Source organism: Eumetopias jubatus, unplaced genomic scaffold (genome assembly GCF_037043125.1).
Source record: "Eumetopias jubatus isolate StellerSeaLion01/CBP00866 unplaced genomic scaffold, mEumJub1_p1.0 scaffold_7, whole genome shotgun sequence".
In the NCBI taxonomy this organism is placed as follows: Eukaryota; Metazoa; Chordata; class Mammalia; order Carnivora; family Otariidae; genus Eumetopias; species Eumetopias jubatus.
In genome coordinates, this window is record NW_028274813.1 from 84170844 (window position 1) to 84193078 (window position 22235).

The 22235-nt window shown below is 53.1% G+C and overlaps 1 protein-coding gene across 1 annotated transcript; it reads right to left on the reverse strand.

Moving 5' to 3' along the window:
* Positions 1-7422: 7422 nt before the first annotated feature.
* PLA2G4F (phospholipase A2 group IVF) lies at positions 7423-21603 on the reverse strand. Its single transcript, XM_028094493.2, has 20 exons — positions 21493-21603; positions 20388-20460; positions 19631-19767; positions 19408-19536; positions 18940-18980; positions 18633-18675; positions 18106-18172; positions 16035-16204; positions 15789-15902; positions 15513-15550; positions 15140-15275; positions 13356-13492; positions 12866-13088; positions 11547-11661; positions 11184-11321; positions 10977-11084; positions 9615-9809; positions 9183-9349; positions 8165-8351; positions 7423-7875 (listed from the first exon to the last, which is right to left on the reverse strand). Exons 1-20 carry the CDS (start codon positions 21601-21603, stop codon positions 7577-7579), a joined length of 2628 nt encoding a protein of 875 aa, XP_027950294.1. The 3' UTR covers positions 7423-7576.
* Positions 21604-22235: the final 632 nt, after the last annotated feature.

Sequence of the window (22235 nt, forward strand, 5' to 3'; positions counted from 1 at the left end):
CCCGGGGAGGGTTGGGACCGGAAGTTCGGTCACTCTGCCCCGCTTAACCAGCCATCCCCACCCCAGGAGTGTGGCAGCAACAAGCCCAGGTCTGAGCCAGGCTGCCTGTTTGTACCTGAGAGTGTGGGGGAGCAGCGGGGACCGCATCATTTAGGACAAGCCCAGAGGCCACTCTCAGCAGCTCAGAGCACTCAGCACCCCATGTAAGAGTAATGAGCATGTGCTGAGGACACGCAGCAGGCCAGCCACAGTTGCAGCATGTCACACGCTGATTCGTCCCACCCTCACGGTGCCCAGCAAGTGGCCTCTGACAGCCCTAGGGAGGCCGACTGGCGGCTCTCAGACCAAAAGTCTCCTTACCCTTTCATGTGTCAGATCCAACTGATCCCTCAGAAGAGGGGACATTAGTTCAGACTGATGGTTCCTTTGGGGACTAAAAAATACATTGGGGATCAAAAAAACCCTCAGATATTGTTAACAGAATAAAATTCTATGTAATAATAATGCCTAAAATTTCTTCATTATTTAGGATTAACAACAGTTAATTTAATCTAAATTGTTTCTTTAGGGGCGCCTGGGTGGCTCAGTTGGTTAAGTGACTGCCTTCGGCTCAGGTCATGATCCTGGAGTCCCGGGATCGAGGCCCACATCGGGCTCCCTGCTCGGCGGGGAGTCTGCTTCTCCCTCTGACGCCCCTCCCTCTCATTCTGTCTCAAATAAATAAATAAAATCTTTAAAATAAATAAATAAATAAATGGTTTCTTTAAAAGACAAGTTCATAAAATCTACTGTGTAATTAAAAATCATTAAATTTATTTTTAATGTTAGGAAGGGAAATTGGAAATTCTCCTTCTCAATATTTTACTTACCACCAGAACTAAACCCATCAGATTCACGATGGAAAAGATAGAAATAGATTAATAAATTCAGAAGCCATGATTCAAAACAAGAAAGAATCAGAATCGGAACTTTGATTCTGTTTAAGAATCAGAAACCCTGAGACAACCCTAAATAAGAGGGCAAGTCGGAGCCTTAGCAGTATGGGGCGCCCTCCTTGCCACGGCTGAACAATCCAGCCAAGGGCTACGGCGGGGCCTCAAGGCCCTCACACAACCACCCCTCCCAGCCCTCCCAGCCCTTCCACCCTTTCCACCCCTTCCACCTCCTCCCCTAGCCCCACACTGCCACCTGGAGGCCACCATTACCAATTGCATGGCCAATGATGAGCAGGAGCCATTCCGGCAGAGAGCTTGTGTAGAAGAATGCTCTCATAGAGGAGATTACAACCAAGAATTACCAAATACATAAAGCAGGCAAAGTCTATGAAGGAGGGGCAACAAAGAACTTACCCCAAGGAAATAGTTCACAGAACATTCAGGAAAGTGTTTAAAAATTCCTATGTTAACACCATCTGAGGTAAAGGAACGAAGCACATCAATGCAGTGAAAACAGGTAGTTTTGAAGATCCTGTTAGAGAACTTAAATTGAAAAATGTGATCGTCAAAAGTTAAGCAAAAATCCCCGACAGATGGATAAGGAGCAGACTGGATACAGAAAAAGATTGTATTCGTGAACTGGGAAGCATGCAAGGAAAATTCCCCAAGAACAAAGTGCAAATGGAAAGACAGAATGTGTAAAAAGAAAGTTGAGGGATATAGAAACTCAATACAGAGACTTTGATATCCGTTTGAAAGGAATTTCAGAGAGAATGAAGAAGAGTAGTGTTTTGATAAAACTGGTAGACTATTTCTCAGAACTTCAAAAAGATAGGAGTCCAGAAATTGAAAGAGTTCACTGGTATTTTTTTTAAGGTCACACTTTAGAAAAATCTTAGGGAAATTTTTGCAACCCAAAGACAAAGAGGAAGCCCTAAAAGTTAAAGACCAATTACCTACAGTGGGATGAGAATTAGACTGACATCAGATTGTCCATCAGTGATATTGAATCAAGAAGGCATTAAAATCTGACTAAATGTAAGTTTAAGTCAAGAGTTTTATAGTCATCCAGACTATTATTCATAAGTCAGGGCAAGAAAAGATAATTCCAGACATACAAGAACTCAGAAAGTTTACTACCCATAGACCCTCCTTTAAATACCTGTTCAGCTTTGAAATCAACAGAAATAAAAATAAACCCAAAAGGAAGAAAGGAGTTATAAGAAGCAATAATGAGCAAGTAAATCAGTAAAATATATTGTAAAGTTGAAATAAATATTTCTATTTTAAAGTTTTGTTTTTGTTTTAAGACTTATTTGTTTATTTGAGAGAGAGAAGGGGAGAGAGAAAGTGCATGAGCAGGGGAAAGGGTAGAGGTAGAGAGGAAGCAGACTCCCCACTGAGTGCAGAGCCCAACTCAGGGCTCCATCACAAAGCTCAGATCATGACCTGAGCCGAAACCAAGAGTCGGACACCTAACCAACTGAGCCATCCAGGTGCCCCATCTGTTTTGAAGTTTTTAAAACATTGGAAATAAAATTCAGGCAAGAGCCCCAAGGTAGTTTGTGGAAGGTCTGGGTGGCTGGGAAGCCAGATGTAGGGCAGAAACTAGAAAATGTGTCACAGGTTCTTGTCTTATTTGGGGAGAGAAAATGGAGACTGACTGGCTTTTTAAAAATAAAAGTTTAAAAGCTTTATGAGAACCCCAAACTGGAAATAACCCAAATTTCCATCAGCAGGTGAATGGATAAGCAGTCTGTGGTATATCCACAAAATTCCAACTTAGCAATAAGAAGAAACAAACCGCTGATACACACAATAGCATGGATAATTCTCAAAAGCATTATGCTGAGTGGAAGAAACCAGACCCAAAAGAGTACACACTATATAATTCCATTTATATAAAACTCAGGAAAGGACAAAGCTGGTCTATAATGACAATAAGCAGATCAGTGGGCACTGGGACCAAGGGTGGGAGACTGATTGGGATGGAACCCAAGAGAACATTTTGGGGTGATTGAAATGTTCCATATCTTCATTGTGGTGATGGTTACATGTGTACGTAAATTTGCTAAAATTCATTGAACTTTGCATTTAATCTTTTTTTTTTAAGATTTATTTATTTGAGAGAGAGAACACACGCACACAAGTGGGGGGGACAGAGGAGGAGAGAAAGGGAAGAGGGAGAGAATCTTAAGCAGACTCCTACTGAGCATGGAGCCTGACACGGGGCTCGATCTCATGACCCTGAGATCATGACCCAAGCCAAAATCAAGAGTCAGTCACCCTACTGACCGAGCCACCCAGGTGCCCCAAACTGTACTTTTAATCTTAAACATTTACTGTATACTTAGAATGGGTGCATTATATTATTTATAAAATATAAAATTTATTGAATTTATAAAATTCAATAAAATTGACAAGGGAAACCATCAGCATTCTAGAAATAGAAAGTAGAACTTTCATACTAGCAGAGGGGGAGAGTGGAAGAAAGAGAATTAAATCAGAAAGCAAGAAACAGGAGGCTTAGGTGGTACCTGCCTGAACCAGAGATCAAGGGGTACCTGGGCCTTATTGTAGAGCCCTCAGCCCAGGTCCAGAGGACTGAGTGGGGGTGGCCAGAACAGGGCATATGGCCTGCAGGAGACCAGAGAAGACCCAGCTTAGACATTTGTACTGTTTAAACTCCCCGGGTGATTCCACTGTGTGGCTACATTACGGAGTAGAGCACTACTCTGAGCCGAAGGATAAAGACGCACAGAAATCTTGCAAACCACCAGCCAAGCAGCCAGAGCCTGTCTCCAAAGCAATTGCCTCACCTCCCTTCCGCCACCTACTCACACCCTCCCCACCCGATTGCCCCTCTGCCTTACTCATATTTTCCTCTGTCTTTCTCTGACTTTTCTCCCAACTTTGCCTCCTTTTATCACTTACTTTTCCAAAGCTTGCCACCTAGCGTTAGTAATTAGACTTTTAGAAATTCTCATTAAATGGCCTTCTATTACATATATATTTTTTCAAAATCAAAATCTGACTAAAGTAAAAAAAGCTTTTTTAAGATTTATTTATTTATTTTAGAGAGAGAGTGTGCGTGTGGTGGGGGGCAGAGGGAGAGGGAGAATCTCCAGCAGGCTCCCCACTGAGTGCGGAGCCCAAAGTAGGGCTTGATCCCACAACCCCAAGATCATGACCTAAGCCAAAACCAAGAGTCAGACACTCAACCAACTGAGCCATCCAGGCGCCCCATAAAATAAAAGTTTTAAAATATGTGTGGGCTCCTACTTGCTTAATATTTCCTGTGCCTCACTTGGCCTAATAGAAAAAAATTAATTCTCACCCTGAACTCTAGTGACCAACCTCCCTGACTCGCAGGACAGCCCCAGTGTAGACCCCTCTCTCCTGCATGGGGAAGAGTCCTGGACTCCCTACCCTGTTCTGTGTTCCTGTGGATTTTCAACCGCTATAGAGTGGGGACTGGGGGGAAAACGGAGGCATGCAGAGTAATGTAGGTAATCCTCCTTTCCTCCTCTCCAAGAATGACTCCATCTGAAATGAGGGAGCTTTCATGTAAACTCTGAGCAAAAGAATGGAGCAGCAGTGAGCCAATTAGCTGCAGGGACTGAACTCTGGAGAGGGTGAGAGGGCACTTACGCCAACCTGCCCCCTGCCAACACCAGAGGCCCCCCTCCCGGTGCTGTGCCAGCCAATGAAAGAAGAAAATGCTTCTCTTTCTTCTTTCTGTCTCTCCTTTCCTTCCTTTCTTCCTTCCCCTCCCTCCACCCCCACATCTGCCCTGCACCTCTTTCTTTTTTCTGCAGGAGACTCTTGTGAATGCCCGGAGATATATCTAAAGAAGCCAGGAGGCCTAATATTTGAACCAGTGTCTGTTCTCAACACCTTGAGCTAAGACTGTGGGCCCACGGCTGCCATGTGGTACAACCTCATGGAGCAAGTTCATATCGTCACTTCATATGAATGGCACCTCCTGCAATTGTGTAGTATGCAACGTGGGCAGCCATGCATGGCAGCCTTGGTGGCCACCCTTTTCTTCCTTTGCCTGATGAGGGGGTCTGACAAGTTAAGGAATGACATCCCTGCTCCTGTGTTTCTGCCCAGCCTCAGAGTGAATCAAGCTGTGTTCTTGGGGCCAAATCCCTCCAACCTGGTCACCCTCGGGACCTTGAAACATGTTTCTGGCCATCTTGGGCCAGGGTTGGAAATGGGGCAGAAATGTAGTAGAAATAACCTCAGATCCCTCCTCACAGAGGAGGAGGAGCCAAACTGGCCAGGTCATCCTTGACCCCCAACTCCTCCCTCTGGTTGGCTCCCAGATTCAATCCTGGTGATGGTTCCTCATGCCCTGGCTGAGCTCACCCCTGCACCTGCTGACCAGTTTCTTGGCTAGGGAGACCAGCCTCCCCTTTCTAGCTCTCCCACCCTTGTCTCATTACATTTTCCCGAACCTAATCTGAGCCAATCTGGCATTTCCTACACTTTTGTGTGAATCAAGGTACCTCCCAGCTCTGCACAATCCCATGTGCCTGCTTTAAACCTGCTGGCCTGGAGAGCAAACACCAGCACCCACACCCCGGGGTGGTGATCACAGAGTGAAATAGAGCTCTTGTTGTAAGGCAATTTTGCATATATGTGTGCATTATCCTTGGGAGAGTGTCCATGGCTTTCATCAGCTTTTCAAAAAGGTCCAAATGGGTTAAGAACCACTGGAGGACAGTGGTGTACATCTTACGTGGTTGGGGGGTAATGATCCATCTCTTTAGAATGTAGGATCCCATTCATTTATTTGTCAAATATTTTTGGAGCATCTACTATCTGCTAGGCACGGCTCTAAACACTGAAGATACAGCAGCAAACAAAACAGACAGAAATCTCTACCCTCTGGGAACCAGAGAAAGCCTGGGGCTATCTGAGGCATTAAAGACAGACTGACTGAAGATTCTAAGTTTTGAGATCCACGAAGATCTAAGAACTCTACAAAGTTCTAAATTATGAACTCTATGGGGGTCTTAATAAGTTACTGATGATGTCATCACAGCAGGGGTGATGACAGTGGCCATAGTGGGAGCTCAAGGGCCAGCCTGGGGCTACCCCAAAGGAAACCTCTCATTGCTTAGCCAAGACAGGGCTGGTGGTCTATGATGGGCAGCAATGGTGAGGAGGCAGGAGAGAACCAAACTGGCCCCCCTCCCCATGCCAGCCCAAAGCACTGGGCCTTCTGAAGCCTGGCTCCTTCAGCCCTCCTGCGCATGTCCAGCTGGAAGCCTGGGGGTTGCAGGTCAGGCCAGGCTGGGGGCACAGGCTGGGATCTAACGATTCTGGGATCTTTCTTCCCAGAGTCGGGACGGGTGAGGCTTCCTCTAATAGGTGTGCCTGACTGAAAGAGCAATTGTGACTTTGGTCCTAGAGAGGATGGAGGGGGAAGGCTGCAGCCCGAGAGAGCACTCTGGAGGAGAGGGCAGTAGAAACAAGGGTTCAAGAGAGTATGGCATCCGGGCCATTGAAGGGCCCCAGGCAGCTCCGCACTGGGCAGGATGGAGGTAGGGAGAAGAAGCCTGCAGATACTTATGGCCTGAGGGCCCCCAGATCACACCTGGTCAGAGTGGATCTCCTCTCTACAGACTTAAAATCTGGCCATGCTAGAGAGGCTCCTGCTATTCAGAGGATCCCATGTGGGTCAGGAGAGATGAAAGACAGGGGGAGACAGGGGCAGATTGCCCAGATCATAGCATGTGTCTGTGAAAGGGGCAGGAACCCAGGCCTCCGAGTTCCCAGCCAGGCGCCCTCTTCCACTGCCATCCCTGGCCAACAGACAGGTGCGCACCTGCCCCACCCTCACTAGGAACACGCACACATTTGCAGGCACACACTTTCTGTGCTCCCCGATAAACAAACACACCCTCTAGACACACCCATTGAGCTTCTGGGAATGGCGAGCCTATCTGCAGGAGGTGGTAGCACATGAGGAGAGTGCGTGGCCTGAGTTTAAAGAGCGAAGCATCAGTAATTAACAGGGAGACATGAGCACACCCATCAGCGGGAGCCCCACCAGGATGGGGGGGGTACCATCCCACAGCCTTCAGGAGGCTAAGCAGAGGATGGCGAGCAGTGAGGGGCCCAGGGGAGGCCAGAGGCGAAGGAGAGTCAGCAGGCTGAAGGACAGAGTTAGTGATCCAAACTGGCAGCCGGGGAGGCCCCCCCTTTATTCATGACAGCACTGAACACTGCATCCAGGAACCCGGCCATTTACAAAAGTGTAGATTAGTTGGAGGAATCTTTGCTTTTGGCCTCAGCTTAAGGAGAGAAACCTGTGCCTCAGCTCTCACAACTCCCAGTCTGGTGAGGGTCTGAAGACCTGGGCCCTCTAAGGTCCTTCTGGGTTTGGGGCAGACCCTGGGGCTAGACTGTTGCCTGGTCCCCTCTACACTCCAATGTAAAATGAGCACCGTTCATCTCTGCCCCCCATCCCCAAGAGCCCCAGAGAGACATACTGCCCCATCATATCCCAGAAACACCTATGAGAAGGGCCCAGCCCCAAACCCAGCTACCATTCTGCAGGGGCTTTCTGGGGCCTGGAAGACCTAAAGCAGGTCCCTGTAACATGGGAAGCAGGAGCCCCTCAGCGTCTACCACTCCTCTTCCCTCAAGCCCCTGTCTGGAGCCAACGGTGGCTCCCCTCCCTCACGGTCCTCCCTTCCAGCCCGGTCAGCTCCAGCCCTGTCCCCAGCCTGTCGCTGCTCCAGAGCCAGCCGGAGGGCGTGTCTCACAGTCTCCGCGTTGTTCAGAACATTGTATCGACTCAGAGCCACCAGCCGCTCAAACTCCTCAGGCTCATAGGTGAAGTTCATCATGCCATAGGGAGTGTTGGACCCGTTGACGACGAAGTCCCCGCAGGCCTTCTCCTCAGCTGTTTGTCGCTCCACACCTGTGGGTGGGAAGTGGAAAGAAGGCCCAGCTGGGGGCACTCCAGGGCTAGGAGCTGCCAGGTCAGAAGGCCCAGCCCTCTGCCCCAAGGCCCTAGGGTATCTGGCTGGACCCACATTTCCTCTCTCTTGACCATCAGGATGAGCTGGACCAGTGTGAACACTGAGGCCCTGGAAGCAGAGGGCAGCAGTGGCCGGCTTGGGCCCTCCGGGAAGCATGCTTCAGTATGTGGGAGTCCACGCTTGGCACAGCACCCCACCACCAGACCCCGGCCCAGGGCCATCCCTCACCTGGGGCCAGGTGTGTGCGGAAGGTATGGTTGACAAGGGGGAAGTGCAGCACGATGGGTGAGCGGGCGTCCTCGGCCTTGGTGAACACGTAGCACTCGCGGGGCTCCTTCAAGTCCTCAGGGAGCACCTCAATCCTTGGGAAGGGGATGCCTCGGTCCAGGCAGTACTTCTCTGTCATCTGTAGGACCTGGGCAGGGAGGCCAGCTTCTGACCCTGCCTCCTACCAACTGCGCTCACACAGCGCGCCCCCCCACCCCCACCGCCCCACCACTGGCTGAGCGACTACAGGCAGGTGACATAGCCTTTCTGAGCCCGTCTCTTTACTTACAAAATAAAAACGGGAAAAACTCTAGTGGGGTGGTTGTGTAGATGAACGACAGTCACCAGCGTTCTCACGGTCATTCCTCCCATAACCACCCCCTGCTTCCCTTCTCATCCTCCCTCTTAGGGGCTGATTTCAATGTCACCAGGTGGAGACAACATGATTACAGAAGGTCAAATGGGAAGAGGCTGTACCCGTCATCTAATCCCAGGCTCTCCTTAGACCCAGGAGGGTAAGGAGGAGGAGGAAGCCAGCAGCTCGACCAGAACCCTCCTCCAGATGGTGGAACCTGTCCTCTACCCCGCAGGGCTTGGTGGAGCTGCCGCTGGAGATGCCCCAGGGGGAGCTGATGGCTCTGTTGTTACCGCAGTACCTAAGGGACAGCAGACCCAGACACAGGTGCAGACAGGAGCCAAGAAGGCTTTCAGAAACAGGCAGGGGCCAGAACAGGAGCCTTCTCTTCACCAGGATGGAAGACTCCTGACGACCATCTTTGGCCTCTTCTCCCGACTCCCGCTCCATCCCATAGCCTCAGCAATCCCCCTCCTCCAGCTGGGGAGACCAGTGCCACTAAAAGTCTTCACGAGGTACCCGCCCGCACATTAGAACTCAGGTCCTGCATGAAGGGCAATCCCCAAATGCCCAGCCAGGCCGCCTCAACAGACAACCTCAATTCCTCCCCACCGCACACCTTACCTCAAAAGGGGCCTCCAGGGAGTAGTCAAAGGACAAAATGAGGTCCACCGCTCTCTGGGGCAGCAGGGTCAGTGGGAATGGAGAGTTGATGGCAAAGCCCCCATCCACCAGGCACAGGCAGTCCCTCATGGGAGTGAGCTGGTTGGGGAAGGCATCAGGGTGCGTAGCTGCAACAGGGACGATGCTTGCTCTTTTCTTTGCATTGGGAATGCCCCTCTCTGTAGAGATCTCTCCTCCCCTGCTTCTGATGGCAACAGAGTCTCCCACCCCAGCCCCTGGCCCTGCCTCCTAGCAGACATCCCAATCCCTCGCCCTCAGCGCCCCCGGGGCAGCAGGAGTCCACAACCCAGCCCCCAGGGGAAAAGGCAGCGCGGGGCCCCAGTGAGCCAGAGGTGCAGGCCGCAGGGGATCCCCACCCAGAGCAGCACCCACCTTTCCAGGCCATGAACTCCTGGCCAGCTACATAGTCTTTGTGTAGGCAGAGGCCCCTGGTGAAATTAAAGTTCTCCGCGGAGGTAAAGCGGGAGGTGAATATGTCCAGCAAAGCCTGGGAGAAGGGGCCCTGGGGGGTGAAGAGCCTGGTCCGCAGACATGTGGGGTCATGCAGCTGGAGCTTCTGGCAGTCATCTAGATGGGGGTGGGAGGGTTAAAAATAGTGAGAAGTGGGGCCCTCCTTTGTCCAGTGGCCCTCATGGCTCAGGGGACTCCCTTTATCTCCTCCCCACATTTACCCCTTCTTCCCCCCCAGCTCCCAAGCCTCAGACCACTGCTTCCCAGAACCTCTTTTAAATGACCTTTTGTTTCAGGTTGCCTATATTTTGAAAGTTGCTTATGGCGTTGTGTTTATTAAGTGCTCATTTATTTCCCCCTTTTGAAGATAAAGTTGTATATACAAAATTTCATCCAGTAAACACCCACTGAGGAGCACTGCGTGCTGGGCACTGTGCCAGATGCAAGGGGTGTGAAGGTGAATAGGGCCTGGCCCTGGGAGAGTCACATAAAGAGATCATAAATCATAACAATGCCTCGAGGTAAGGACAGTAATGGAGGGTTTGCACAGTGCTGCAGGACTTTGGTGGTAAGACCCTCTCTCAGCCTGCAGGGATGGAGTAGAACAGAGAAGCCCCCTGACAAAATGATGTCTGAGCTGAATCTTAAGAGATGAGCAGATGTTATCCAGGGAAGAAAAGTGGAAAAGGTATTCTGTGCATCAGGGAGCTCACAGGCCACTTAAAGAGCAGCCCCAAGAGGAGCCCCGAGGGGTATGGACAGCCACCAGATGTGCAGTGGTCCTGGGTCGACATACTTGAACCCGAGCAGAGAATTCAAGCTGTGGCCTTATCATAGAGCACTCACAACTCCCACTGGCTTTTTTTTTTAATATATTTTTTTAAAGATTGTTTTTTATTTATTTGACAGCGAGAGAGGGAACACAAGCAGGGGGAGTGGGAGAGGGAGAAGCAGGCTTCCCGCTGAGCAGGGAGCCCGATGTGGGGCTCGATCCCAGGACCCTGGGATCATGACCTGAGCCTAAGGCAGATACTTAACGACTGAGCCACCCAGACGCCTCTCCCACACTGGCTGTTCTGACATGGGCCTTCCCCCGGCCCCCCAGGCACACTGTCTCCACAGGCCTCTGGGTAGCTGGAGACCCTAAGCTAGAAGTCATTTCCTCAGGACTTCTCTGAACCCAGCGGGACAGCCAAGTCTTGCACCATCCCTTCCCTCATCCTTCATGCCTCAGCCAGGGCCCTGAAAAGAGGGGTGTGGGGAGGTCAAGGTGTCTACCCTCACCTGTGATGTTTACTTTCTCTCTGTGCCTGTCCAAGAAGCTGAGGCCCGAGCCCACAGTCTTCAGGAAGATCTCATCCATGCTGGCTGCAAAGGCACTGCCCCACATACCTAAGGAGAAAGGCAAGGCCCTGGGCCCTCACAACTGCCCCCCATCTCAGGGCCTGGCCCCGCCCCTGCCCCAACCCCAGCCCTCCAGCCCGGACTCACCCTGCAGGTAGCAGATCCGGGGCTCGGGCCGTGGCTGCAGCAGATGCCCCATGAAGAACTCAGAGCCAAAGAGCTCAGTGGGGACGTAAGCCCCATACTTGGGGAAGCCGACCTCGTGGGGGGTGAACTCGCACCACTCTGGAGGCCCAGAGTGAAGGGAATGTTACCCAGGGCCTTTCGCCAGGACCCCAGGGTTTCCCCTCACACTCGAGTGCCTAAGCAGGAATCAGACTTGCCATAAGCAGGAGGCAGCAAGCCTACTGTGCGCCAAGGCTCACGTCTGTTCGCTGCCAGCACTGGCCTCTCACACCCTCCTACCGACCACTGCCTCCACCTGCTTCCCAGGTCCCCACAGCCAGGTACCTGAGAAGTCTTCCCCGCTGATGTGGGTGCGGACATTGATGCTGGCGTAGATAGGGTAAGGGTTCTGGCCCTGGCTGACGGCCTCCTGCTGGTCAGACAGCCTGGCGGGGTTTTCCTGGCAGGTAGGAAGGGAGGCACTTGGCTTTTGGGGAGCTCCCTTCGCCCATCCCCAGGGTGTGAGGCCCGATACCCTTCAGGGGATGGCTTGCCCACCAGAGACTGGGGCTGCCAAGGCTGGTGCTCTAGAAATAGTTCTCTAAGGGCCAGGCTTTCGGCTGCAGCCCAGGTAATTCAAGCTGTGGCCTTATCATAGAGCACTCACAACTCCCACTGGCTTTTTTTTTAATATATTTTTTTAAAGATTGTTTTTAAAAACGGTGAGTTTTGTGCAATTCCTGGGGCATTGGGAACACTCTCCCCACTTCTTTCCTATTCAAGAAAGCATATTAGAGCCCAAGGGAGTCAGTGACCTTTTTTAAAGGGAAAACTGAAAAAAAAAAAAAAAAATCCAGTTTATGTTCTTTAAAAAATAAATCATTCAAAACTATGGATTCTTTTCTTAGACATGAGAAATCACTTGTGATTTACATCCACACCCTGGTGGGCCAGGCCCCCAGGCCTGAGACCCTCACTCAGCTCTGACTCCTCTCATCTCCCAGCTCGTGCAGGGCCTGCAGCCCTAGGAGCACGGGGCAGCTTGGCAGGCGGGCAGGAGAGGCGTTCGGCCAAGGCTGCAGGTTGGAACCCTTAGAACACTTTCAAAACACACGAGTGTTAGTGCTCGAACCCAGACCAACCCCAATCAGTATCTCCAGAAGTGGGGCCCAGGCCTGGGTGTTTCTGAAAGGCGATACAGGTGATTTTTTTTTTTTTTTTTGAAGATTGTATTTATTTATTTGACAGAGAGAGACACAGCGAGAGAGGGAACACAAGCAGGGGGAGTGGGAGAGGGAGAAGCAGGCTTCCCGCTGAGCAGGGAGTCCGATGTGGGGCTCGATCCCAGGACCCTGGGACCATGACCTGAGCCGAAGGCAGACGCCTAACGACTGAGCCACCCAGGCGCCCTGGCGCAGGTGATTCTAATATGCACACCGACCCGAGAACTGCAGACCCGCTTCTCCCTTCAGGGGTTAGGGGCCAGGAAAGAGGGAGCGAGATCAGCCCACCCAGGGGTCTCACCTCTTGTCCTCAGAGAGCTCAGACCTAAAGGATAGCTTTGCAAATCTTCCATCTTAGCCTAGCCATGAAGGCAGAAGCACGTGCTGGTGAGTCAGGGGTGGAAAGGAGCCAGGTTTGTTTATTATGTGCTCTTCTCTTACCTCCTGGTAGAGGAAATACTCGATGAGGAGACCCCAGAGGTCGATGAGGGAAACACTGTGGCCGCTGCTTTCCAGGCTCCCCAGTTCCTGGGCGTAGTACTGTAGGCGCTCCGGGGACATGGCCCCCAACTTACTGCTGCAGACCCGAGCCTGGGCATGTTCAATGGGGCCCTGCAGGGCCACCTGGGACCAGGCTGGGTCTCGGTAGAGGGTGGAGATGCACCTAGGCATAGAGAGCATTGGGGCAGTGGCGCAGGGAGCGCAGCAAGGGGAGAGAGGGATGCAAGTGTCTGCGCGTGCCCCACCTCTCCATCCCTTGTACCCACTGCCCTGTCCCACCCACTCAAGGAACACGGTGCCTTCCTGCCCCTCCGAACCCCCTTGGAGGGAGGATCCCAGCACCCTCTCAGGGAATCCACCAGACCACCGGTCACACTCCTGCGCCTTCAGGGCCCTCCTTTACTCTGCCCCCTGCCCGCACTGCACGTACCAGGTAGACCCAGAGACCCCACTCAGGTAGGTCACGGTGTCCAGGAGGCCAAGTTCCTGCAGCCCTGCCAGGCTGCCATACAGGGAAGACATTGCTCGGGTCCCACCTCCCGAACCCAGCACAGCCACCACCGGCACCTGAGCGCAACAATACCACAACGCTGACCACCACTGTCGTTTAGGTACTATCGCTTACAACGTCAGACCCTGGTCTAAGGGCCTTATGCGTCTTATCTCATTGAATCCTCACAGCAACCCATGGGATCCCCATTTTACAGAGTAGGAAACTGAGGCACAGGAAGGTTGGATAATGTGCCCACAGTCTTACAGGTGGTAAGTGACGGGCTGTGAAACCAAGGCGGTATGACTTCGGAGATGGCTCCTAACCATCGCACCAGGAAAGAGAGTAACTGGAAGGTAGACTGGATTTCACCCAAATCCCTTAGAGCAGGGTTTCTCAGTCTTGGCACTAATGATCATTTGGGACTGGGCAATTCTTTGTCACGAGGGGCTGTCCTGTATGTTGTAGGATGTTTAGCAGCATTCCCGGCCTTTACCCACTAGATGCTGGTAGCATCCCTCTCCCCTGCCCCTAGTGGTGGCTATAAAGCATGTCTCTAGGCAGTGACAAGTGTCCAGTCGAGAACCACTGGGCTAAAGTGGCAAAGACCACCAAGCAGCCTGGACCTGCCCCAGACATGAGAGGCACCCAGATGTCTCTTCAGGATCAGAGGTGCCTGGTGGGATCCGACTAGAAGCTTTTTGGCTGATCAGCTTTTCCATGAGGCTTTGGCTCATTCTGGCCCCGGACTTTTGGTTCCCTTCCCTGCCCTCCTTTCTTCTGTCTTGAAAGAAATGCTCCCTGGCCAGCACTCAGCAAGGGCACTGTCCCTCCAGAGGGCTGGAGGACACAGAACTCCCCAAAAGCCAGGTCTGTGCCTTCTCTGCCCTCGCCCTGCAGAGTGGAGAGCTGGCACAAGGCAGACAAGACCAAAGGAACGGCCTGGGCTTGCTCACCTTGTCAGTGCCCGGAACGGGCTGCAACTCCCAAGCACACTTGCAGCGAGGAGGAAGCCACCAACTTGCTCCTGATTTACCATAGCTCTCTCCCTTGGTACTGCCTTCCTGCCTGCCTCCCGGCCATAGGCTCCCACGGAACCCTCCACTTCCAAACCCTTTTGTCCACGGTTATGGACCGAATTGTGCCCCGCCCGTGCAAATGCATATGTCGAAGCCCCAGTGTGACTACATTTGTAGAAAGGGCCTATAAGGCCGTTATATAGGTTATGTAAGGTCACAACAGTGGGGCTTTTATCTAATGGTACTGGAGTCCTTGTAAGAAGAGGAAGAGAGAAATTGCCCCTTACACTCTGTACCTGCTCAGAGGAAGGGCTATGTGAGGACACAGCAAGAAGGTGGCTATCTGCACGTCAGGAAGAGACGCCTCACCAGAAACCAACCCTGATGGCCTCTTAATCTTGAACTTTTAGCCTCCAGGGGAGAAAATAAATGTTTGTTATCTAAGCCGCCCAGTCTGTGGTGTTCTGTTACGGCAGCCCGAGGGGACTAACACACCTCGCTTGGCCAGGGCTGCTCATCCCTCGTTACACACGGGGCCCTGATTCTCCTGATTTTGCCTATTGGCTCCGGCGTACAGGCCTGCCCCTTCCTCCTCTGTTCCCTGCCCTTCCTCAAGGCTTCCTGTCACCTCTTGGCCACACAGCCCTGTCAAGGGGAGAGGGTGGACCCCTGGTGACCCTGGGGGCCACCTCCTCCATTGCATACCTGACTACTGTCAGGAGCCTGGCTCAATCCCAGCACCCGCTGCAGGGCCTTGGACACAATCTGCTTCCTCTTGTCCAGAAACTCCTGTTCCCCATCACACAGGCCAAAGCCAAGGCGCAGGTCAAGGTCTCCAGAGCTGCCTCAGATGGGGGTGGGGGTGGGGGTGGAATACTGGGTGACTGTTCACTGGAGGATAGCCTCGGACCCAGCCCATTTTTCACAGTAGCAGACCCACATCCCGTAGAACCCCTTAGAAAGACCTCACCGGAACCAGACATGCCCTCCACCACCCAGGCTGAGCCGAGGGGGCAGAAGAACCCCTACGCTTCCAGCCTAGCCCAAGAGCCTTCCTCCTGAAGTCAGCCTTCCTCACCTCATTTCTGCTTTCATACTCAGAACCACCTCCTGGTCCTGAAAGAGACAAGAGACCCATCCCTGAGTGTCCTGAGTGGGGTTCTCCCACCTGCAGCCCCTGTTGCTCTGGTGGCTCTGGCCCCGATGTGAACATCATGGCTGAAGTCCAGGCTGGCCTGATCTTGACCCCCGCCCTCTCAGGCCCCTTGACCTTCCTCGCAGGCCCCTCCCCCAGCCCCCTTTTGGTGGTCACAGAGCAGGCAGGGGTCCCTCAGGCACCCAGAGAGAGCCTTACCTCCCCCAGGTCCACAAAATGCCTCTCCTCCTGGCCCAAGGCCAAAGAAGACAGCAGGATGCCCCCGTCACCCAGCTTGCTGGTCTGGGTCTCTAGCTCAGCACTTGGGTCACCCTGCAGAGAAGAAAACACCCTTCATGACCCTTCATGGTGAAGGAAAACGTGCCTCCATGGTGGCCCTGGGACGCCCCTCCCGGCTGGACTGATTCTCTCATCCATGCCTTCCCAGACTATGGGCTCACTCACCTGCAGGACTGTGAGCTTCTCCCTCAGCTCCACATCCAGCCTGGAGCTGATCACTGGATTCACGTGAAAGGTGAAGGTGGCTGGGAGGCCTCCTTCTTTGGGGGGTTGCAGGGGCAAGAACTGTGGCTTCTCGTAGGCCCCAGGCACTGTCAGCTGAATCTGCCTAGAGCCTGGGAAAGAGGGCCCAGGTGAAGGCCTAGGTGAGGGGGTGAGAATTGGGGGGAGTGTGGCACAAGATGGTAGCACCCTGAACAGCAACTCCCCTTTCTTTCCCCTTAGAAATGCCAACTCATCGCTCCGCTCACTCTCTGGCTCCGTGCCCCATAGCAAAGACATCAGGAAGGACCCTTGGGGTCCTTTAACCTGGTCAGAACTGGGGTCCTGGGGGAGGGTGGGAAACACACAGTGCCTAGGGAAGGGGGAAGGGCAGGGAGGGAGAGGGTTCCTCGCCCAGACTTTATGGGGCTGATGATTTTGAGATTATTATATTAAGTATATAAAATATAATTCCACAATAATTACAATGTTATAATTATCACACATTATTACATTAATTAGCAGTCTTTCAACTGGTAGTTGCCCCATCTCTTGCCTCCGCTCAAGCTCTGGGCTCACCACTTTGGGGAAGGTTTGTAGCCAGGGAGAAAACAAATAGGCAGCAAGTTGTCCAGTTCTTTATTTCCAAATTGTACGACCTTGCAAGAACAGAGGGTGTGCAGAGGAGGTGAGAGGAAGAAGTGGGTGGGTAGAGACTTGGAGAAGCAGGGAGAGCCAGCCCAGGCTGGAGGGAGGCCTGTGGGCTCACCCTGTTCCGAACAGCTTTCTGGGGAGAAGGCAAAACCCCCAAGAGAAATGTGTATGACACTCAGAGGGGACCCCAGACCTTAAACATGACTTGGGAGCAAGAGACACCCAGAGAGTCCAGGATGACAGATGCTTCGGGAACAGAGGTCCACATGGAATCTCTCCCCCAACACACCCTCCTTGGCACTAAATGAGACCTGGAGACATGACATGACCCCGAATGGGTGGGGATTAGAGAAAATAAGGAAACGGTGGTTTATGGCTGGAGATTGCTATGTGCTATTCCGAGGCAGAGACCATAGGATCTGTGGTGGAGAGAGCAGACAGGCCCCCGAGTGCCACAGACCTGGGTCTGGTCCTGGCTCTCCCACTTTCAGGCTGTTGGACCTCAAGTGAGTTTCTTGCTTGAGCCACGGTTTCGTAAGTTAAGAGGATAATAGTTGTACTTTATGGGGTTGTTTTGAGAATTAAAGATAAAAGATGTGAGATGCTGAGCATAGCGCCTGGCTCACAGTGAGTGCCGGAACGTTACGTGGACTCATCCTGTGGGCTCAGACTCTCAGCGTCAGAGGGGACCTTAGCTGTCCCACAGCTTCTGCTTTGCTCCAGCATCTGGACCCCTCCCATCCCCATCCTGAGTGGCTGCCCCCTGCGACTCACTTCATCGGTGGCCCTAGTCCTTCGCTCCTGGAATGCCCAAGCTTTGCCATGTGACTTCAGCTCCTCCCGCTGAGAGGCCAGCTGGATTGCTGCCCCTCCAACTTTAGGGTCAGCCTTGGGACATGTCTTGGCTAGCAAAATGTCAGTTAGTGGCTGTGATGTGACCAAAGGCTTGAAAACCACCTGCTCATTTTGGCTCGCTCTGGCGCCTCTGCTGACACCTTCAGAACACGACCGGTCCGCGGGTCACAGAAGGTGGATGAGGGACCTATGGCACAAGGACAGGTCCCTCCTGCCAAGCCTAGCCCAGATCAGCCAAGCGTCAGCTGACCATCCGATGCGTGAACTAAATAAATGCTCCCTGTTGTCTGTCCCTGAGACTTAGGGTTGCTTTTTGCAGAGCAGTGGCTGGACTGATAAAACTCTATGCTTGAACACTTCTAGGGACAGGAAATGCACTACCTTCAGAGGCAATCCGTTCCATCCTTGGTCCGCTTTGAGTGGTAAAACATTTAAGAACTGCCTGCCTTGGACCCACCTTCTAGAAATCAGCAGCCCCCAACCCCCAGAAGAGAAGGTAAGACCCAAGGCCATGGGCCAGACTCACCATACTCTCGATGTGGGGCTGTGCCATCTTCCCCGAGGGTGCCCTGGATTCTCAGACAGGGGTGAGCCTGAGGAAAGCAGAGGCCGCTGGGAGCCAACAGTTCACAGGGCCCTCCCTGCACAGGGCCCAGACCAGGGCGGAAGGAAGGGTATCTGGGGTGGGGCCCACGTAACAACTTTGCCAGGGCCTGTGCCTTGTGGGTAGGAGTCTTCTTTAGCAGCCGCCCCCCTGCCCCCAGGACTCAGAAGAAGTGGCCCTGGTGGGAAAGGGGAAGGAGGAGAGGGTCTCTGATAGCGGCGTCTTCAGCAGTCCCAGCAGCCAGGGGCCCCAGTGCACAGGGGAGGAAGGAGCTTCTGAGCTGGCCACTCTGACTTGAGGGAGCTTCTTGCCCTGACCCCCGGAGATGGCCCCCTAGCACATTTCCCCTCTCAGGAGGGTTTGAGTGTCCTTCAGAGGCAAGGGGGCATGGTAGGCCCAATCACGGACTCCCAGTCCCAGACAGCCCCAAGCTTGCCTTCCCTACTCACCACCAGGACCCCATTGGTGATGACTTCAGATGCGGGCACCTGGCTGCAAAAGATGACGGGCTCATGGGACATCTGGCTCCCTTCGAGAGAGCTGTTATTCTAATAATGTGACTAAAGCAGCTGGAAGAGCCTGGGGAGCATGGCCAGGTTTGGGGGTAGGAGTGGGCCTGTCACCAACACTCAAATGGGTGTCTGGACTAGGACCTTCCCTCTCAGGTCAGGCCAGGGCAGAACCTGGTGACTGACAGCCGGAGCTGTCCATGATTCTTGGTGTAAATGAGAGAGCATGGGCACCACCTGGACTCACCTCTTCTCGAGAACAAATTCCACCTGCAACTCTTGTGAGTCCTACATGAATGAAGCAAGGAAGTGTTCATTTTCAAAGAGCTCAGAAAGCATCAGAGACTGTCCCTGCCCCCTACCCTGCTCAGCTCCAGGGACTAGAAGAGGTGACTGTTGTTGTGGCTTCTCATGGGCAAAGGACGGGGAGCATCTTCATGAGGAGCTTCATGCATTCAAGACTGTCTGCCGGGCCCTGTGTCTGACACTGAGAGTTTGGCGGTGACCCAGCCAGACAAAGCGCTCTGCCCTCAAGGAGCTCACATTTTGGCTCCACTCAGGGAAGAAATATTTGAGGGGAAACCTTTGTAGGGTCAGTGGTGTAGGATAGAGGAGGGTCTGTCTTGGAGGCCTGGCCTGTGCTGACCTCAGTGCCCTGTGCCAGACTTCCTCTCCTGGAGTTCAGTTCATTGCTGGCACAGGTAGGGTGGCTCACCTGGTGGTTGAGTAGGAAGGTGTGTCTGTAGGGTTGGCCAGGCTTGAGGCTCCTCAGGTCAAACAGTAGCAGGGAGAGCTGGTCACTGTCCAAGATGTCCTTATCATAGAGAGTGAGCTCCAGAACATTCTGGGAATGGCAGGTGAGAGAAGGGAGCCTGAGGCAGGGCAGGGTGGCAGACAGCCCTCTCCCTCCACTGCCCGGGCCCTTTGCTGGCCCTCACTTTCACAGCACCGTGGATCTGGTAGTGGAAGGTCTCGTTCCACTTGGGGTCACTGCAGTTGGCCACCATCCTTGTCCGGGTGGGGCTGGAGGATGCAGTGGGCAGGCACAGCTGCACGTAGCAATCGGCTCTGGACACTGCAGGTGGGATGGGGGAGGGGTTTTCATCATCTAGCTCTTATTGCTGGAAAGGTTCCCCAGAGAAGGCTGGGGCAGGAGCGGAAGGAGCCGAGGTGGGGACAAGGAGATGTGAGGAGAGCCAATGTCCTTAACTCCATCTGCACTGGTTACACCTCCCTTTCAACTGAATCCTGTAGTGGCCAGTTGAAAAGACCACATGGCCGCACAGACCGTTGAGTAATCCCCTGAAAGGACCTGATGCGGGCAACGATGTCCCCTTCCATGGTAACCATTGGTGTGGAAAGCGGCTGGAGAACAGATGTTGATTTCTGGCGACAGCGGGTCTCACATGCTCACTCAGGCTGGCACTGCCCCACTTGCTAGACTCAGGGAGGAGTCTGAGGTCTGCACAGGACCCCCTCCAGCCCCTGCCTGCCTGCCCCAGAGCTTCCTCACTGGTGAGGACTCCCTCCACAGTCAGCACTACCCCTCTGCTCCACTCCAAACACACACACACACACACACACACACACACACACACACACACACACACACACACTTCAAGCCAGTTCCTGCTGAACTCTGGAGAGGCCCCTGGGAAAGGAAGGGGAGAAAGGGTGGAAATGGGGGTCACTCACGCAGATCTGTGTGCTGGATATTTCTGGCCCTCAGCACCTTCACCTGGAGGTCATAGTATGGGTGGGTTTCCCGCTGAAACAATAGAACTCTGGAACTCAGCTCCTGGAAGCTGGGTAGGGGGCCTGGTCTCCCCTCTGCGGTGGTGCCTAGCTCAGGCTTCCCTCGTTCCCTCACAGAGCAGCAGCCTGGTCCAGGGTCACTGAAGTCGCTGTGCCTGGGACCTGAGAGGCCTTGGGGCACTGGGACACTGGGAGTTCAGCATGTCAGTGATGATCCTGGACTTTGGAGTCAAGTCACACTGGGTTCAAATCTAAGCTCCACCATGGACTAGCTGAATGGCCTTGGGCAGATTACTTGATTTCCCCATGCCTCATTTTCCCCATCTATAAATGGGGGTTTACAATCCCATAGGGTTATGGTGATTTTTAAATGAGAAGTTCTATAAAGTGACTGGTATTAGTGCTTCATATATGTAGCCATTGTTACTAATTACGGTTGTGTTGCACCGCAAATGGGCAGCTCCCCTCACCTCCGTGCTGCTGCTAAGAGCTTGGGAGCCTAAGTGAGAGCTGGAGGAATGCACCCAGGAGATTGAAGATCAGAAGCGAAAGCCATGATCGACCCCACCAGCCAGCTCACTGACGAAGGCCACACCCCCAGGAGGCAGCAGGCGAAGGGAAACCAGGTGTCACCCAGCTTGTTCCGGTCCAATGAGTCCCTAAGAAGACAACATCTTGGGCCCAAGAGAGGTAACAACAGATTGCACTCTCCTGGGAGTGAGGCCATCCCCTCAAAAGCCCAGCAAGCACCTTCCTCCTTACCCCCTGGGGCACTCTACAGCCAAGCTGGGGCATTCTGGGCAAAGCCAACAGCTGCAAGTATCACATGACCTCACCTTTCATTCCTAATGGGGGGGGAGGGGGATTATTTCCAAAAGCCAAGGTCTTGGCCAACCTCTTTAATTTAAGCTCCACCAGGTTGGCTAGAGCAAATTGGTCCCAGCCTAGATCAGAACCCAATCCCGGCTGGCCTCAGTCTTCACAGGGCCCGGTGCTCCCAAGGCTCCTGCAGTCCACACTTCCCAGGGAAGACCAGGTACTTTACCCGCGATTGCCTCCACTGAGGTCCCCTCTTCTCTCTCTTACGCAGCAGCACTGCCCCCAGGAGGGGTAGCCCCTTGCCTGCCAGCGACCTTGGCCAGAGCAGCCAGTGCATGGCCAGGCAGCACGGTTCTCAGCTGGAAGCCTGCTTTCCAGAGCCGCCCTGCTCTCCTCTGGCTCCACTCACTGCTAGCTCAGGTCTGACAGGAAACGTTGAGGGTGGAGTTGGCCACTCTCCTGAGGACTCAGGGTTGGGTGGCCTGCTGGGGCTGGAGGTGGGGTTTGATGTGCTCCAGGAAGTGACTGGAGTCCAATTCCCTCACGCAGGAGACACTTCAGTCCCTCTCCAAGAGGATGAGGAACTGGTACTCTGGTTCCCAAACCCGGCCCCTGGTTATCATCGGGCTGCTTATGGAAAATAAATACCTGAGCCTCACTCCCTAGATGATTTGATTTCGTGGGCGTGGGTAGAACCCAGGTGTTCCTATTTCCAACAAGCCTTCTAGACAATGCTGACACAGCAGGTGCTGGGGATGGAAGGCAGGAAGTGCTACATCAGGGCCTTGTCTCCTCCAGCTAGAAAAAAGTCCTAAAACCGTCTGCCCTTCAAGTCCCACCTTGCCCACAACTCTTAAGCAGAAACATGGAAATCTCTGGACCCAAATGTGTTTCCCATCTCTTGTGACATCCCTCATTTATTCATCAAACACTTACAGTCTGCTACATACCAGACTTACACTAGGCCTT

Bases quoted from the DNA above. Each gene is read 5' to 3' on its own strand.
- PLA2G4F (XM_028094493.2), bottom strand. From the start codon at position 21,603: ATGCACTGGCTGCTCTGGCCAAGGTCGCTGGCAGGCAAGGGGCTACCC. The intron at 20,461-21,492 runs GTAAAGTACCTG...CTATTGTTTCAG, and splicing joins CTCAGTGGAGGCAATCGCGG to CGGGAAACCCACCCATACTA. The intron at 11,322-11,546 runs GTACCTGGCTGT...CTGGGCCTCCAG, and splicing joins CAGCGGGGAAGACTTCTCAG to AGTGGTGCGAGTTCACCCCC.